This window comes from Anser anser (genome assembly GCF_964211835.1).
Source record: "Anser anser genome assembly, chromosome: 3".
NCBI lineage: Eukaryota > Metazoa > Chordata > Aves > Anseriformes > Anatidae > Anser > Anser anser.
The window spans coordinates 25,450,801-25,470,195 of record NC_139722.1 but is presented as its reverse complement, the minus strand read 5'-3'; the positions used below and the strand labels follow the sequence as shown (position 1 = coordinate 25,470,195).

Here is a 19,395-nt window from a genome sequence, read left to right as displayed (position 1 = left end):
GAGCCAATTTTAATAGCAACATTTTTTCTTTATTCAAAAAATATAATAGAACATTGAGGAAATTCACACACAAGGTTTCTTGAAAAAGAGACAGCTGCTGGTTTCACGACAGTCTTACCCTTTGTTTCAGAATGCAGAGCCCTACAGAAGTAGGGGATTAGAAAGAAAACCTACTTGCTGTCTATAAAAATAATCCCTCCATGTGAAAGCCATGCCATTAAGACAAAGCCTGACTTTCAATTCATGCAAGTGAACTATTTTAAATGAAGTAATTAGAAAGTATCTCATTCCTAAAAGCAAGCCCATTCATAGACCAACCCCAAACCTCAGCAGCCTGTAACTCCTGGAAGGACAGCTATTTAACACCTGACAGCTTTTCACTTCAAACGCAAGGGGCCCATCCTCAAGGCTGTGAGCTATGTCTCTTCACAGCATACTCAGAGTAGCAGATCAGAGCATACCACAAACCTTCTCCCATCTCCAGACTCAGACGGATTATTCTGAAGTCAGTAAGATTCCTACAAGATGACCATAACATCAAGCTGATGACAGTGATGGCTTCCCTCCCTTCTGCTTTTTTCCCCCCAAAACACTATTACCCACACAAGTTCTTAGTGCCTTTAGTGGGTCTCACACCGAGAGGTCTGTTTTTCATTATTGTACAATGTCCCAACCAGAAAGAGTCCCTGAATGACACGTGGCTTCTCATTAACTCACTGTCATGGCCTGCCCTATCTACCCAAGCAGTTTATACATCCTGCTTTAAAAAAGCAATTCAAATTTAACAGTTTCCTCCCACCTCTCCTTTACAGGCTAATTGACTCTCAGAAACTAGAAAAAAAACACCATTCACTGTCCTGAGCAGCTTCTTCTAGCAGGTCAGAAGCAGAGTTCCAGGAGTGTCTTATAAGACAGGTTGTCTTTATCCAGAAGAGGAAAAAACTAACACCCAACCAAACCAGGCGTTAACAGAAAGAAACATATGGAAGTCTCCTTACGGAAACCTTTACAGCAACAAATATACCAAGTTTCCAAAAGACTCTTGTGCTGGAGACACCAAAACCTCTTTGCAATTGTATCTAAATATACCTTGTGCCTCCTCCTAAAATATAAGCCATGGATGTATTTTGCCAAGGTTGGTTAAGTGCTTTCATCAAAAGCTTATTCAAATGTGGAAACAAACTGATAAAGACAGCATCAATAGAAGTCCATACAAACTGATTTGCCACTAGCAGGTACTGACCTTATTTCAATTCAGTTTTCCTCATTCATGAGGAAGGAAGCAGCACTACAAAGGGAGTCCAGGGTTTCATTTTTTTTTTATTGAAAGTCATTTGCTCCTGCAACATTTGATAACTATTTTAACTACAGTAAGTCGGGGAAGGTTTACATTAATGTTATTTCCGTTAGCTGTAGCACGATATACAAATATTCACATAAGCTTCCAATATGCATCCTCATTTCATCGTCGTCCTGCTCTACTCTTCAGTGCTTTTAAAGTTTTCTTCATGATTGGCGCAATTTCTTTAACAACAACAAAAAAAGAAAAGAAAGATCAGTTAGGATTAACAGCATAATGTGAATGACAAAGTGATAGTAGCATAATGTTAAGCATACACTGACAACCAGCAAGTTAAAGTAATTATTCTGATAATTTCAGGAAATTCCACTTACTTTTGATAGGCTTCTTTCCATCTTGAGTTGTTCCACTTGAGCTAGAGCTTCTACTGTTGCTAGGAGCATTCGGATTTGATGAATTATTGTTTCTGTCTCTGCTTTCTGGAAACCGTGTTCTTTTAAAACCATGAAATAAAGAAATTAACTTTTTTAAAAAAAATAAAAATCTACTATTTGCTCCATTTCATTTTGATAAAAAAGGTCACAGCATTTTAACAAGTCTGTCTCCTCATCAGTACTGTGATACATTTAAAATCATAGGATAATTCAGGTTAGAAAGGGCCTCTTGAGGTCATCTAGTCTATTTCCATTCTTGCACAATTTTTCCATTCATTAGATGATACCTCTTATTTGTCTTTAAAATAAAATGATCTGAATTTACGACAGATGGAGGTATTATGACGACTCATAATAGGCTGTTGGCCTGTGTTCTAGTTTGCTCTGTGATTTTTTTTTGTTTGGTTTTGAATACAGCTAACTACTAATTGTCCCTCTGCCAGAAAATTAGGAAAAATTCACACTCGAGTTTTCAGGTTTTCTTTCTTCCTCTAAGTTAGAAATGCCTAGGAAAAGGCACAATAACTAGCCCAAATATTAGGTTGGAAACACCAAGCAACAGGACAAGGACTGGGATGGCTGCAGTAGGCATCAGCTCTGTGTAAAACAGTTAAGCCAACACAGCATTTAACTGCCCAGCAATCTGGGCAGCCTTGTACGCCTTGGAGCCAGTCACCGAGGCCTGCTGCCAGTTAACACAAACCACTGCATGCCGAACTGCAAACAGCCTGCCAGGGATCTGTACATGTGTGCCACAGGACCTTTTTAGCTCCTGTAAGACCAGCTTCATAAGTGAAAATTTCAGCTGTATATAGTAAAACTGACAGGTTTTCAGAGGACATGTTCTAAGAAACAAAGAAGTTAACTCATCACATCTAAACAAAGTTTTGTTTCTCAAGAAGGCAAACCAGCGACCATCCTTGCAGCTCCTTTCACACAACAGCAGTTTGTCCTAATTTAGGATGTGTGAAAAAAAATATGCAGGGCTTTGAGTACATCAGGCAGTTAGTGGCAGTTAGTGGGACAGAAAGGACATTTACACTACTGTACTGAAGAACCTAAACTGGAAGGCTAGTCTGTCACAACAGACACAACCTCCCACAGGGTAACCAACAGCAGAAGCCTAACTTGAAGTGCCTTAAGCTACTGCGTTGGTGTTGGACCATCTTTTCACCAATAACAGCAACAGTCTGGAAAGAAGCTTCCTAATTTAATCACCTAAAGGTGCAGCTGTAAAGAGATCATCTGCAGTGTAAAAGCTCTTTTTAAGAATTTCCTACATGTGGGCTGTCATTCCTGCCCCATACCACCACTGTCTTGAGCAATACAGTACGCTGCTGAACTGTAAATCAAGTTCCCGATATCAGCAGACTCTGTTTTTATATACGTGTGTGTATATGTTTATACACACAGTTCCCCAGGCTTCTGTTTGTGTGTTTTCTCCCCTCTCCCATAAGCCCAGGTCAGCTCAGTCTTAGGCACGTGAAGAATTATTCAGCACAACTGCAGACGCTGCAGCACGAGGACAGAAACTACTTACAATGACTGCTGACATTTTCGGTTACTGTCAGTCAGTCTTGCATCATCTCTGCAACAGCTTAAGTTTTATACTCCCCAGCTACCTGTCACTTTCCACTTACACATTTGCCAGTCTGCATATCTGCTAATTCAAGAGTAATCCAGATCAATTAGAAGTTTTCCCTCCTCAAAAGGATCATTTTTGACAGAGGTAGCTGCAGAGCAGTTATGCCAACAAGGGAACACCCAAAGCTATGGGGAGAAGGGACGACACAATGCTCCTCGCAGTGAAGTAAGTGACCGCAGCACAAGACACCCACATCCAGGCAGTGTGAATAGTCTCCACTGCTTTTACAGTCCAACTGCTGATACATGGACTTACCAACCCACGGGGTGCTTTTAAATCAAACTGCTGATTTTCTTTTGGACAAGAACAGATATATAAACACAAAAAGTCTCTCCACATAGTTGAGAAGAGAAAAGTGGGTGGAAGTTGGTGCTACAGCTGTTTTTTCTTCCTGTTGCAGCCACTCTCTTGTGTCTAAGAGGACTTCATCAGGCCAGCAGGAATGGCAGGACAAATCCCACATCTCTGCTTTGGTTCCCATGGCTGCTGAACTACCCTGAATGAAGTTGTCAGGAGGAGACCTTGGTTTTGTGCTGTACAAAGAAAATATTTGAGGAATCCCAATTTTCTGTTCCTCCGGTGACTAGTGTTGGCTACTGCCACTGACTGGCTGTTCCAGACACTCCTTCAAGCTGCCAAAGTGGGAGCCCACAATCCAGCGTATTAACGGTTGCTGAGACTCACTCTTGGTCAGCTATATCACTCTGGACAGCTCACTGGGGATTTTATGAAAACAGGAGAACATGTGAAACTACTAGGCAGGTTTATAAACACCAAACATCAACACTGGGATCTCCCCGGGATGTCAAGCAGCATTAATGTAATCTGGAAGAAAACAATAGAGGCTGCTCGCTCACTAGCAGGGAAGATGAATTCATCCCTGGCACTTGGAGAAACATGTGGTGACAGTGCACACACAGCAGAGGAGCACACAAGACTTAAGAGGCAACTTAGCTTCTAGCCACTAGCTGCTTAAAAAAGTAAACCAAGAGCTATTTATAAGAGCAAGGTATTTTGCCAACAAATTTTAGCACTGACAGAGATGTTTAATCTCATTAAACGCACAGGACAGAACACTTACTTGCACTTCTCCGTGGGATGAAGCTGGGTGACAGGTCCTGCTGTCCCATGGATTTCTTGTTTTCGGCGAATATTCCTGGGTGGTTTTGCTGCACTAGTCATGTAAGCCATTTTCACTTGACGGCCTAATACAGAAGCAAGGAGCAGAGAATGTGATTTTTCCTTACTTATGTTTGAAAGTCAGTTAAGAATATGTTTGTGTGACAATTTCTAGGTTTAAATATCAAAAAAATCATTCAGAAAAAAAGAATATGGTACCAAAGTAGTAACTGAACCACAGCAAGTCGCATACAGTATTTCTTCACATTAATTTTGATATTTGTAATTGTATCTGTATTTTTTGGTATTTGTTATTAAAATTGCACTCTGTATGGTTGCCTAGAATCCTCAGTCTAACCAGTAAGGTAAGATTCGTGTACAGCATCCTGCAAGCATTATGCATTAATGTACATGTTCACTTTGTGGGCAACCTGTAAATCAAAAGGAACAGCATCCTTACCTGATGCCTTCTCCCTGAGACACAGCATCAGTGATCAGTGCAAACAAGCCACTAAACACTACACAGTAAGTGTCAAGAAGAACAGAAGAGACTGGGTTTTGAAAACCAGAAGGTTACCCACGTATTTTTTACCTTTTGGTTTCTCAGACTGAGCTGAAAGAATGTTTTTTGTAAGCGTCTTCAGTTTCTCTTCCCTCTCATTGAAGAGTCTCAAGTACATTTCACGCCAAGATTCGTATTCCAGGAGGTTCTCATTTTTAAAATCCCTCTGGCAGTGTTTCTTCCACAAGTGGTCAGACACTTCTGTAAACGTCTTAGTTTGAACACAAGGTATTTTAAGATCAAGAATTTAAGAGTAACATTTCCAAGACTACTTGCTTGGCTGAGCCTGTCGACAAAGCCCAATCACCCAGTGGAGGAAGGTGCAGAACAAATCCCACCAGGTGCCCTCACTGGTACCCCACCATGAGGTGGGGCTGTGCCACACAGAGATGTCAGCGTCAGTCTAGAAATCACGTAGCTTCAGAGAGCAGAGCTCTATATTTGAGTTCATGAGCCATGCTTGCAGGCTAGATTTGTGTTTTCAGCACAGGCTCAGGCCACGCCAGCTCTCAACTTCAGGCATGCAGAGAAGTGGCCAGCTTGCACTAAGGAGTGCCACGCATTCAGAACATCAATGTCCAAATGCACCGTGGAGCTGAAGTCTTAACACTACAGATAAGAAATCTACCAGATGCAAATTGGGAAATATCTGGAGTGAGATTTCATGTATGCTTTGCAGCCTTAACTGTTTTTAAGCCTGAAAACATTTGTTCTTACTGTGTCTAGCAAATATTCTTTGTTGTTGTTTTCTCTTGTTTTCAAAAACAGCAACATTTCCACCCACAGTGGCTTTCACTTAGTCATCAGTAATAATTCTCCCAAATGCTTTGCATCCTGACAGTGGAGAGAGGGAGGCTTGATGACAGCTGAACTCAAAGAAATAGGTATACAAGACACAAAAACAGCGTAACACACAGAGAATCTTTATCAAGAGGGGTGCAAGGAAAGCAGAAACAGATGCCTCAAGTCCTCCGTGGTTCCCTGAATTTAACAAAGCAGAGTTTACCGGATTACATTCCTCTATTCGAAACAACTGCTCTGGTGTGCAGCGTGTTAGCACAGGCTCAAGAATTTCAAAGGGCACACCTCCTACTTCATGTAGTGCTACAAGAGAGGACAGTAGTTTTAGCAGCTCATTTGTTTCACTTGGTGTGTAACACCACTTACCAACAGTTTAAAAAATAAAAATACAAATTAACTTCAGCAAATACCAACAGAACACAGGTTTTGAAGTCAGGGTATGAAGCTATAAATCAGCAGTTCATAAGTGAATGGTAATTTTTATCTGAGGATGGAGAAAGCATCCTGCAATAGCTATTGCCCCATCTTTACTGATCTGTATCACTCTCCTCTCTGCCTACGCAAGGGAATAAACAGTTTCTTGATTACACATTCCAGTTTACGTGAACAAACACTTTGGAGGGGCAAAAAAGTCAGCAGGCTTTTTGGCTTATACTTCATAGGACATTATATTTTAACTAAGAATTGGAGCTTTAAAAGAGGCAGGCCTCCAAACAAAACTGCATTTCAGCATGATCGTAAGTTCAGTTTTATAAATGCCTTTTGACCAGCTCTGAGTCACTGTCTGTAGGGAGGCACAGTATCTTCTAGTAGGCCAGCACGGAGGAAAAAAAGAAATCAAATAGTCTTTCAGTACAGCCTGCTACAAATCCCTTAAAGTACTCACAATCAATATTATTTTGAAGCACTCGGATGCACTGCTCATACAGTGTAAGCATCTTTGAAAGACAGACTGGTTTAGACCCGGAGTAAACCTGCATTTTAGAGTTCAGTCTCCGTCCCGTGAATTGAACTGGTTCGCTGACTTGCTGGGGTGCTTCCACAACAGGCGCTAAGGAAATCAAACAAAACATCAGGCAGGGTTTCTTTGGCTCCTGACATTTTACGGGGCTTTAAACATTCAGAGAAACATGCCTGGCAGGACAAATATATTCTTGCTTCTTGAAATATAATGTTATATAATGTTATTATGCTAGAGTTTGATCCCTTACACGTACTCTGTTACAGAGGTCCCCTCATACATCTAACAGAAATACAGCAACTACATTGCAAATGTAATTTTATCTGCATGAACCCAAACCAGCCTTACATTAGCTAGCTCAGGTCTACACAAGTCAGATTCACATCTAGGCTGGGCCCTTAGCCTTCCCCTTGCAACAGGGATACTCACTGACATCTAGATACTCTCAGTTACCAGCCCACCATGTTACTGATGTTACAGGGTTATCCTAGAGAAGTTGCAATAGCAATGATGTCTCAAGCCCAGAGACGTGAGACTACTGAAACCTCACAGGAGCTGCAAGGGAAAACCACTGGCACTTTGTGCCACCTATGAGTAAGAATACTAGCAAGTTTCTAGGCTGAAGCTACAGCTGGTGGCAATTTCTACTACAGTTGCATAAGGCATAGACAGGGATAAAGACAAATGGAGCCTGGAGAATGACTACAGGATCTACACCTCCTCTACATCTGTGGAAACCTTCTACAGCGTTTCTTTACTTGCAGTCTGTAAGAGGGAAGCCTTTATATCTCTCCTCAGATTCAAAACGATTTCTACAGAGGAGCAAGTGAAGACATTTCTTTGCCACAGACAGATGAGTTACTATAGTTTATTAGGAAATGGGATGAAGACTACCCTAGATAGAGCTGTAAAAACATGCACTGCTTCACATTTATCAGCCTCACATACTACTTACCCTTAAAGTCAGCAGCATATGGGGGAGATGAGATTAAAATGCTTGGCAGAAATTTAGGCAGTGGAGTATTAAGAAGATCTTGGAGGGACGCCACCTTGGTCTGCAGACAGTCAAGGAAACATCGCTTCATTGTTACAAATTCAGATTTACTAATGCTTAAAATAAACTACAAAATAAATTAATCAAGCCCCAAAATTACCTAGGATAACCAAAACTACTGCTTTTCTGCACTAAGATTTACTCCTGTATTTCAGCATATTCTTTCATCTTCTACTCATCGATACCACATCACAAAAGGAACTTAGTGGGGTATCTGCAATCAGTGCATAATAAGGGATTAAAGAAAGGAGCAGATGTGTTCAGCTAACAGGCTTTCAGATAAATCGCTGCTGAGGTTAGAGGCATGCAGCAAATGAGACAAAACTGCAAGATGACAAAAAGCAGAGTTAGATGTTTAAAGGCAAGCTAAATGCCATCCTGAAAGACAAGAAACAGCTTTCTACCTGGTTCTACCTCGTCTCCTGCATCGTGCTGGATAAGCAACACAGTCTTCCAGATATCGCCTTAAAAAGTGACTTAAAGATTCAGGAGTCTGGTTAGTGTTCCTGCAAATGCTCAGCATTGCATACAGTATCTAAATTAAGTCTTGGGTGTCTTCCAGTCATAAGCCAGGCACTTACAACATAAAGCTTGCATCTCCCTAAACTTCATTTCAGTATCTGTAAGAACTTTTTGCAACTTGAGCAGCCAACATATTCCTCTCAATTTTACCAAGATTTTCCTCAGTTTCCTAGTTCCCAAATGCTGCTATCATGTACAAGCCTCTCCGTTAATATTCCTCTATTTGGGATAGAAGACATTCCTATCGCAGATCTTGTGCAATAAATAAAGCCTGGAGCTTTCACATCACAGCAAAGATAAGAGACTTGAAGAGACCTCTAATTCCCTGCGTACAAAGGGCTTCATTTAAAAAGTCTAATTAGTAAGCATGTTTACATCTACCTCAGCTCAAAGGAGCTACTTAAGCTTTCTGCCACTTCAAGGGACTAGAATATTTCACTTTAAGAATTCATATAAGCTACTCTTACATGTAATAATGTGGTTTACTTTAATGCATTGAAGGAAGAGTCTGTTCATTTCCACTACAGACCGTAACTAATACAGAACCACAGCTTCCAACAAAACAGCTGTGCTATGCCAACATCTGCTAAAGTCAAAAAACAAACTGGTCAAGAATGAAGTTACGGGTAAAAAGTCAATTAGCTGATACCAATTAAATACCACTGCTGCATAGGAAGTTATCATAAAAACCATAAGAAACTGATTGTAAGCTGTCAGTATGCTGTAAATAATCTTTTTTGCCCCAATTATAATTATTTGCCATTGCCACACGGCCTATGTCACAGCCACACATTTGTTGCTTAAATTAATCACAGATTAATTTTGCTGGAAGTAATAGACCAGAACACTCCTTTGCCTGCAGCTTATTTGCTATTATTCCAAGCACGCAGTGGTTTACCTTTTTACTGGGAGTTTCTGACTGATCATCCTCACAGTTTTGGATCTTCTCTTCTCCCCCATCCGCGTGAGGAAGTTTTGAAGTCTTTTGCGGTATTGAGCTACTCTTCTGTTCGCTGCGCTTCTTTGGACATTCACCTGTAGAGCAAGCTTTCCTCTTTCTTTTTTTTGTAACCTGATCATAATTAAGATAAGATTCAAAAGACATAGTAGGGGGCTCAAATTCCTCATCACTAGGTAATTTAGCTTTGCTTCCCGTGACGAGCTTTTGTTTTGGTTTCTTCACCTGCTTAGGATCTCCCTGTTTGGGAGCATCCTTACTAGGCCTTTCCTTCGTGGGGGATACATCCTTACTGGCTACACAGGAACGCCTCTTTTCTGAACCTTCCTTGCTGCCCTTGGAGGCTCTCTCTTTCAAGGCCCTTTCTTTAGCTTGAGGATCAGTACCCTGGGAACCATGTTTAGAACCACTGCTGCTACATTCTTTACTATCACATCCTTTTTGAGACTCAGAACCTGTATTTCGGTGTTTTTTTTCAATATGAGTATGCTGCTTATTCAACTTTTTAGAAAGGGGAGAGCTATTGGAGCTTTTGGAGGCCAATACAGATGCTTTGGACTTCTCTGAAGGCTTAGTTCCTTTGGAAACAGAAGATTTTGTCTCATCTTTTTCTTTTTCAGTATTTTTTCTTCCTCTGTGATCACTGCAACACAAAGGAAAAAATACATCCCACGCTACATCTGATGCTAAATTCTTGAAGAATTAATCTTTTTATTTACATCAGTGAAACCAAAAGCTTTAAATCACACCACGTGGCATAATTCTTACAGGACCCAGAACCACACTCTGTTGTGCTCTTATTTTACTTCCACATCAGCACAGAAATCTGAGGGAGTCACCATTGGGTCCAGCGCCACTAACTACTGCAACAAGAAACTGAGAGCAAAGCAAGGGGAGAGTAAGGACATAAGCATCAATAAGAAAATATGTTTCACATAGTACTATTTGTTCAAAATGCTTTTGATACCACTGCTTTTACGCAAGTTTCCCTGCATACTATATAATACAGAGATAGTACCTGAAATAACTAGGAGGCAGAATTTAAAACATGTTCTGCAGGTGGTAAGAGTACAAAACATCAGCCTGGATATTTTGTTATTACCCGTGTGCTCTGGTATGCCACTTTCCTGTTGTTTCAACAACTTCAAATTTAAAATGCACTGCTTAGTCAATCTGAAGCTTCAGCTTTCTCAGATCAACTTCTCCCATTGCCAGAGGACTGCAAAACACCTTCAGCACAGTCAGCCTGCTGATGGCAGTGGAGGCTGACTCCTGAGAAGGAATCACATCTCTTCGAGTGTGACTGCACTGACACACAAAACCCTTCTCAGTCTGCAGAAATACTGTAGGGAAGTCCCGTATACAACCAAATCACTAGAGAGATGCTTCATTTAACAACAGCCTCATTGCCGAGAAGAAAAAGCAAACTTCCTGCTTTTCTAGAGGAGTGGAGAGCACTGCCCATCACTGGCTTAGTGCTGCTCATGTCAATTAGCACCTAAGAACTTGTGCTGGTCAAAAAGCAGGTGAAGCTTGAGTGCTGGCTGGCTAAACCAACACTGGTTGCTTTGATCCGTCTTCTAGTAATTTATAAAAGACTCATTCCTACCATTCATGTATATTTCATAATGCATATTTGTCATTCCAAATATTATTCTAATATATCCAAGTTGCATTTTATTAAATTAAGCAACAGCACAATTAATCCTTTAGAAAAAAAGCCCATACCTACCTTTTATTTTCTGGAGGAATAAGTTTCTTCCATCGCTTCACCAGGGATTTAGCTACATTCCCAGCAGTGGCATGTTTCCTAAAGCTGTTCACTGTTTTGCCTATGCCAGTTTCCTGTTGAAGACAGTGCAAGAAAGATGGGTGGAATAAATCACAGCTAACATCCCAAGTAAAACCTTCCCTAAAATTGCTACAAGCAGCATTAGCATAGCAGTCTGAGCGGTCTTACAGCAGCTAAAGAAGTAAACACTTCTCACCCTACAAACAGAACTGAAAGAAAAGCATATATTTATAACCAAATACTGGGAACAAAGTGCAGCCTTAATTCAGAAAAGAAGCTACTTTTCTCCATTAAATGCATGTATTTCAGAAAGCTCACTTGGCTTGAGTGCTTATGCCCACAAAATGCATACTGCTAAAGCGAATTAGATTAACCAATTTAAGTTTCCTTTAGGCTTACACAGGTACAGGTTAATGTGTTAAAGAGCACAAATGATCAGTGTATTGTAATCTAAAAGCCTCAACACGAAGTACCATGGTGCAGAGGTGCCAGATGAGCAGAGTTCATGTGACTAAACTCAAGTCTCAGCCACAGGAAAAATCCCCTGATGTTTAAGATGCCATGTTCGCTGTTCTGTTCACCCACCACACGATTATTTTCACATTATCATTGTCTTCAAATCTTGCTCTAATGATTTCTACATTGTCTAAGCAGAACTATCCTGCAGACTTTGTGCATATATAAGTATCACAGGTGAATTTTTTAATCCTGTTATTAGTATCTCCAGCCCACAAACCCCCACTTTTAAGATACACTTTTGTGTGCAAACCCTGGAATTTGCAAAGCCAACAGCAACCTATTAATGCTTTCACTAGCCAGTGAAATTTTACTCCTGTGAAGTCTGAGTAAGAGCTATACAAGTACTACTCCTCCAGGCTCAGCTCAGGCGTTAGAAGGGAATTCCTTAAAGTCTCAGAAAAATAATTTTGCTTTAAAGAGATTCAGTTTCTGTATCATTCAGGAGCACTGGTTTGGAGGTTCAGTGTATTGCAAATACATGCGAGAAAACTGGTGGGAGGATTTCCTAAAGCTATCCATGTGAGAAATTTATGTTCCTAAAAATGCTTTAAAATATGCAGAATCCTCAATTTTAAGACATCTCTTCCCTCTGTCTCACTAGAAGACTTCCATCATAGTCTGCCACATTGTAATATGAAAGTATGCTGAGAACATTAATTATCTGAAGAAGCCCTTTGTCATTTTTAACAGCTCAGATGAGATTACTTCATTACTCGATAAAAATATTGGTGGATTATAGTAGAGGCCCATCTGTTTTTAGGCAGGCAAGTGCCTTTTGCCCAAATAAGCTGGCCAAATATTCCAATTACCGTATTTTTCTCTTGCTCTGCAAAGAAGTATCTCCAAAAAAAATCTTCTTCCCAAAACATAGATACATTGACCATAGTAACCAGAAGCTTCCCAAACACTGAGAGTTTCCGATATAAAACATGACAGGATGCACCTTGGCTAAGGATACAAATCACAGGTATTCTTACTCCACAGCTTGGGATGGCTGCTCTTTAGGTGCAAGAAACTCACCTTGACCAGCTAATAAGAGACAGAAGATTTAGACAACTGGCCTGAAGAACAGATCACCCATATTTGGGGTATCTTAAGCACTGATTTGAAAGCAGATTTAGTAAGAAGAAACCAGCCTTGAGTAAGAGTATTCCCTGTATGTTCAGATCCCTGCTCACCACTAACACTTGTCACAACGCTGAATTTGTTAGGTTTTAAGCCCAGCTTCCAGCTGGTTTTTGGAGAAGGCTCCATGGCTTCTTATACAGACCTTTAAATGAACCGTGCTAAGAGTCAGAATTCCCAAATGCAACAATGCCCACTGCTTCTGGGATTGCAGACCCCATAAACTCTTTCTTAGTGAGTGATTGTGTAATGAATTACTGGTCACTTACCACTAGAATATCCAGTGATATATCCAAATCCTGTAGTACCTCAAGTGCTTTTAGAATCTGTAAGGAAACGTTAGATTTTTATTTATTATTTTTTTTAGAGAACATATTCCTAAGTACCATCCTGCTTTTCTCATCCTCATTCCCATGTTTATCCAAAAAAAAAAAAATTGAGAGGAGGAATATCCAGTAACTCCAGGAAAACTCCTTTACTGTACGTAAGGGCTATGCTTGAAATTTGTTCTGCGAACCAGTGCAGCTCTGTGATACCCCCAGCAGCAGTAACACCAGAAATCCCAACAGGTTTGACTTTACTGCTGCAGAGATTACATTAAAGATCAATAACGCAGCAGCTCAGGCTACACATATGCCCCCACTCCTGGTGTACCAGTGACCGATCAGCACCGAACCGATTCAAAGGCTGCACTAAGCAGAAGCAGCACCCTGGAAAAAAAAAAAAAAAAGCAAGTTTCCCACAAGGTCTCCCAGCCAGCAGCACCACTCTAGGCCAAGAATAAAAAAAAAGAGCCTGTGGGAGTTCAGCTTGCAAAGACTATCAGGTTTTGAAGCCTTCACGTTTTTTGTACATTAACAAGACCAAATCAAGCTAGAACAGCTGCTTTGTTTCACACTGGCAAAGTATATAAACCTTTGGTTAAAATGTTGAGTTTTGTAGAAGCAGAAGAGTATTTTTCAAATATGAAACTGCTTATCTTACTCTGAGAGGTTTTTTAATAATACAAAAGTTTCATTTATAAATAGTATGAACTTATTTGGCAACGGGTGTGCAGCACACCTGAGTCTTGCAGTTGACTACACACAGTTTGCATCATTTTTGACGAATTTCTACAAAGTTATGTTATCTAGCTGACAGAATTAATGTGTAACTAAAGTAACAGCACCTCATAGGGCTCTAACAAAGCCTGGAATACTTATCAAGTTTTTTCAGACCATTGCCACTTCTAAACGCAATGGCAGGAACCTCCTGGGATGCAAGACAACAACCCTAAAACTTTTTATAAACTTTAATAATTGCTTTAATAATAGTCACTTCCCTCTACAACAGTTCTAATTTTCACTGTCCCTGTAATACATTAGAAGCGGAATCCCTGTGAATTTCACTGTGCGCAGCGGGCTCCATCCATACGCCTGGCACGCGGTTCTCCTGCAAGGCATCACCCTGCAGTAGTGGCACTGAGACACCCAGAGGTGCAGGAGAAACGCTGCACAGCCAGCTCCAGAACCAACACAAAAGCCACGTGAAGTTCTGCTCACCTCCTATTTAAAATAAAGACGTTCCTTGACCCAGCAAGTTGTGTTAAGTGTATGCACAATTAAGTTAAAACCAATCTTGCAGCTCTACGAAGCGACTCTCCCTCCTGAGGACAACACATGCTTAATATTTAACTTTTCCCAGACACTTCACAGGCATAGACTACACATTTTACAAGATGAAGACTTTTCCTAAATAAACCCCATCAGGAAGAAAATACACTGCAAAGATGCTTACAAAGTTAAGTGGAAAAAAAAAAGCGTAAATAATATACCCACAATGTTAATGACAAGCATTAGAAACTAAGGTATCAGTGTCAATATAGTTAATTTTCTTTTTAAAATGATGTTCCTGGGCATTTAACTCATTTTGCAATCAGAAGGAAGCAGCCCATTGCTAAGCGGATGGACTTCGCTGTGTAGGATGACTGGCTACTCAAGCAGTGCAAACCACCTGGGAATAAATCCCACAGCCCAGAGACAATCCTGCATGTAAGAATGCTAAAAGATGCTTTCATCAGAGACAATGAGGATTTTGAGTATTTCCTCTTGATGGGTTGTGGACCAAGTTCGTTCATGAAGCTGAGTTCATTACAGAAGAATCTTTAAAATGGGTTCAGGAAGCAAGCAATTACTATTCATGCAGCTTCAAAACAGCGGGGTAAATTACAAAAGTACCTGGATGACAAGCATGCCTGAGAGCAGTCAACACATTTTAATGTGAGACAAAACTCTTAATTTTTAAGCCAAAGCCCACACTGTTCATTTTGCTTTCCTGAAATGTGTATCCCATTTGGCGAATTAAGACAAACATGAGGGTTTCATTAGGTAGAAGGAAGAAAGCATTGATCAAACACTAACAATCCCATTAAGAGAAGCGATCCCCATCTCCCAAAAGCTGGGAACAGCTCAGCTTGCAGTGAGACCAGCAGCCATGCCTGAGAGGGGCTGCCAAAGGAGAGAGAGCCCCGTGTGCCTGCGTGCAGCACAACCAGAGCCTCATGGACGAGCACACACATACCAGCCTGAGACACAAGTACGGGGGCCAACAGGAGCAGGAGCAAGATGAGATAAAGGGGAGGAGGGAAAGCAGACAGGCATTCGGGAAGCAGAGGGCCAAGGCAATGAATAACAGCAAGAAGCACGTGAGCAAGCAGCTCTCCAGAGTGAAAGCTGAAAGCAGAGGGATGATATGAAGAGGCCCGGCTGCGCCAGGTCTGTGTCTTCCCGTTGCACCAGTGCTGCTCCAGCCTCTCTGCGTGAGCCTTGAGGTCACCTCGCCTCTTGTAGCTGGGCCCTCGCTCAGGCAGGATGGGACCCAGCAACCCAGCTGGGTGGTGAAACCCCAGCAGGTCCCTAACTCAGGATCACAGAATCGTCTAGGTTGGAAGAGACCTCCAAGATCACCCAGTCCAACCTCTGACCTAACACTAACAAGTCCTCCACTAAACCATATCACTAAGCTCTACATCTAAACGTCTCTTAAAGACCTCCAGGGATGGTGACCTCCCTGGGCAGCCCATTCCAATGCCTAACAACCCTTTCAGTAAAGACGTTCTTCCTAATATCCAGCCTAAACCTCCCCTGTCACAACTTTAGCCCATTCCCCCTCGTCCTGTCACCAGGCACGTCGAGAATAGACCAACCCCTACCTCGCTACAGCCTCCTTTAAGGTACCTTTAACGTCGCCCCTGAGCCTCCTCTTCTCCAGGCTGAACAACCCCAGCTCCCTCAGCTGCTCCTCGTAAGACTTGTTCTCCAGACCCCTCACCAGCTTCACTGCTGAGCTAGCCACCTCGTCTGAAAGAGTACCAGGTCTCTGAAGACAGCGCTTTAGAGAAGTCTTAACACAATCCCAAGCAAGTCACTCCTACGTTCGGTTGCCCTCACTTAAAAAAAAAAAAAGTTTCCTTTAAAAAGTCTGATTTTGTTTTCAGCCACTGAATCTCATCATCTCTTCCTGCTAACTAAAGGGAGTCCTCTCTCATATATTTTATACAACCCACAAATATAAACACTAATCATGCACATTGGTCTTTTTTTGCACATTGGTCACCTCTTGGTTTTTTTTTTTTTTTTAAAGGGCCAACCAGACGGAGTTCTTGAGCTTCAGTAAGTTATGCTGACCAGAGCTCTAGCCGTTCTGCTGCTGTCCTAAAATCTTTCCAGCTCGGCAGTCTTGTTTTTAAGAACAGCCCCCAGAACAGGACATAATATTCCCGTAATTGCCCCTCTCATACTACATAGCTGTAATAACACGACCCTGCTAAGCTACCCGAAGATAGCAGTTATTCCATAAGCCACTGCCTTGTACTGCAATTTCATGCTCAACTGGTAATACACCAGAGCTCCAAATCATTTTCTGAGTCAATGCTTTCCAAAATACAGTCTCCTATCCTGAGTGACCTATATTCATGGCTCCTGGCTGTGACTTTCCACTGAGCCATGCTAAAACACACGCCGCTCAAATGAATGTAGCCTAGCACATGACCAAGGCTGCCTTCTAGAAGAGTCCTCTTCATTTGACACAAATTACTTTGGTATTTGTAACATCTCCCCGCACTGCTTGCTGTCTTCTAAATTAAGAAAGATTTGAGTAACGCCATGTCAAGATGAGATGGATAATTGCTCCCCCTCCTATTCCCACCCTCCCAAAAAATAAACAGCATTGCTTTCTGATAAGGATTGTCACTTATTTTTGCTGAGTGTAATTTCAATCCGTCTTGTGGATGTTACATCAGGCCTGTAACACTGCTACTGTAATCAGCATCATACAGCAGCAAGTCAAATTCTTTAAGAGACTTATGTATATTTATGACAGCTAGTGTCAGCTGAATATAAATTTAAGATAAATTCAAGATAAATTTAGCAGTACATATCTATGTGAAGTCTCATTGAGTGCATTGGCTCATGGTACCATCCTTTATTTCTACACCAGTCACATCTTACATGCAAGATTTTGCAGCTGCTCATTGCATTGCTTCATGGACTTTAGGGACAGGGCTCATTTCATCTACCTGTATAAACAGAAGCACGGTAATTTTTTTCCAGAGCTGCTGAACTTCCCTAGTATCTTGAGTATCATTCAACCTCATCAGTTCTGTTCACTTTTAGTCAGTTGCCTGAAAACTCACCGGGTAGCTATTAAACCTCGCATATTAAGAAGCTTTTGATATAAACAATTGATGCTCTGCATCTTCCCTGGTGCCTATCAAAGTATCCAGTAGTTATTAAAAAATGTGACATGATCAGACAAAGATTATTCTCAACTATGGAGCAGAAATACTTGACAACACCAACATATGTAGCTGTAATAAGGATTTGTTATTCTTTCTGCGCATCCTTAAAGCCTCTCTTTGCCTTAAACGTAACTACATGTTTTCTACTAGTAGGTTTATCTTTTATTAGTAGTGCATTTCATGCCTGCCAATTTACAGCTATCAGTTTCTCCCTTCCCTTCCACTCCTTACCCATAACTATTTCTATTTCACTAGACACAGCTTTACCAGGAACAGTGGAAGTGCTACAGCACCACCATTAGACCTACTTTATGCAGCACCTGCTTTTGGTCATACTACAAACACAGGGCATCTCCTTCTCCTTCTTCAGAGCCAAACCTGTCAGGGCTACTCATATTTTTCTCCTTAGTTTAATGTGTTTTCAAGTTTAATGCTTTGGGAGCACTTAGAAACAATTCCAGAGATATTTTTTTTTCTTTGCCTCTTCAATCTCCTGTTCATAATAGCATATCATCACCAAACATAAGTATTAAAAGATATATTAAAGAGTAAAATCTGATCACTTCTAGAGCACAAGAAGTTTTAGTTTTGCTGAATTGCAAGGTATAGCACCTCAAGTAGTACCTGCACTCTGATATTTGCATTTTGGACAGACAAAGCCTACAGCACCAGCGGAGGAAGATAAACCTTTACTGGCTAAGAAAATCAGTATTCCTTGCACATGCATAAACACACACTTCAAACACACACAGTAGGTATGAATGTAGTAATGATGCCTTTTAAGTTTTATTAACTACAAAGTACAAAGCAAGTTAAATGATATGCCTGCCCTCTGTTTGCAAACACTTCCACTAACTTGCATCAAGTTATAACACTTCAGAAATCTATCACGTGAAGCATGTTCTGTACTTTCAAGCTGAATTCAACCCCTCAAAATTAAGAAAAAAAAACCTTTAGAATACGCTTTCTTTGGTCAAAGATGATTCATTAGCAACCAGTAAGTCAAATTTGGGGCTTACTCCTCTGCTGGAACAAAGTGCCTTCCCTCCTGCTCATCTCCTTCCCTGCACCTTGGTACCTTCAAGTGCCAGGCTCTGCCTCCTTCGGCTGCTCTACGCCACCTCACAGAGGATGTTTTCTTGTTTCAAGCCCTCCTTATCTACTTCTTGCAGCTCCTGAGGAGAGCCCTGCTCTCCTACATGTTGCTTAATTTATTTCAGATAAGCACAGCTTTGCTCTTCGCGTACCAGGAATCGTAGCACAGGATGCGATGCCCTCTGTGCACCACCACAGCACAGCAGAAACACTTATTTTGCTACAAAAAGCTCTTACGGAGCTCAGCACCTCAGCTTTGAGCTTCTGGCCACGACAAGACATGTAACCACCAGCACCACCCATCAGGTGGTTTGATACGTAGCGTTATATCTAGCTTCAAGACACAGATCCTTGTCACCTCATCCTGCACTGGGCCCCCTATATATGACGCCATGCAGCCAGAGCCCGGCCACACACCGATCTCAGGGTGCCAAAGGGACCTGAGGCACATGGCGCCCCCCAGGCGCCCCAAGCCGGGGACGAAGCCCCGAGGCCACCCGGGGGGACCCCCGCCGGCCCCCCGCTACCTCCGCGGGCTGCTCCGCGCGGCCCAGGCGCTCCTTCAGCTCCAGCACCCTCCTCAGCCTCATCTTCTTCCTCCTCCCCGCCGCGCTCGGCCCCTCCGCCATGCTCGCGGGCACGCAGCCCCCGCGGCCGCCATCTCGGCCCTCTTGTAGCGGCGCCATGGGCGGCGTCCCGCGGCCGGCTGCCTGCCGTGCCCTCCCCGGCCT

At 41.9% G+C, this 19,395-nt stretch overlaps 1 protein-coding gene across 1 annotated transcript; it reads right to left on the bottom strand.

Annotated features, from left to right (window-relative positions):
* Window positions 1–1,063: 1,063 nt before the first annotated feature.
* LOC310896672 (elongin-A-like) lies at window positions 1,064–19,370 on the bottom strand. Its single transcript, XM_083829218.1, has 11 exons — window positions 19,192–19,370; window positions 13,062–13,118; window positions 11,089–11,201; window positions 9,297–9,999; window positions 7,778–7,877; window positions 6,748–6,912; window positions 6,067–6,164; window positions 5,091–5,271; window positions 4,461–4,584; window positions 1,675–1,793; window positions 1,064–1,524 (listed from the first exon to the last, which is right to left on the bottom strand). Exons 1-11 carry the CDS (start codon window positions 19,348–19,350, stop codon window positions 1,463–1,465), a joined length of 1,881 nt encoding a protein of 626 aa, XP_083685344.1. The 5' UTR covers window positions 19,351–19,370; the 3' UTR covers window positions 1,064–1,462.
* Window positions 19,371–19,395: the final 25 nt, after the last annotated feature.

What these genes read in the sequence shown, in the direction of transcription:
- LOC310896672 (XM_083829218.1), bottom strand. Translation starts at nt 19,350, where the DNA reads ATGGCGCCGCTACAAGAGGGCCGAGATGGCGGCCGCGGGGGCTGCGTG. An exon ending in GCGCGGAGCAGCCCGCGGAG is followed by an intron (nt 13,119 to 19,191) that starts GTAGCGGGGGGC and finishes GTTTCCTTACAG; the next exon opens with ATTCTAAAAGCACTTGAGGT. An exon ending in GCTTCAAAATAATATTGATT is followed by an intron (nt 6,165 to 6,747) that starts GTGAGTACTTTA and finishes CCTCTCTTGTAG; the next exon opens with CACTACATGAAGTAGGAGGT.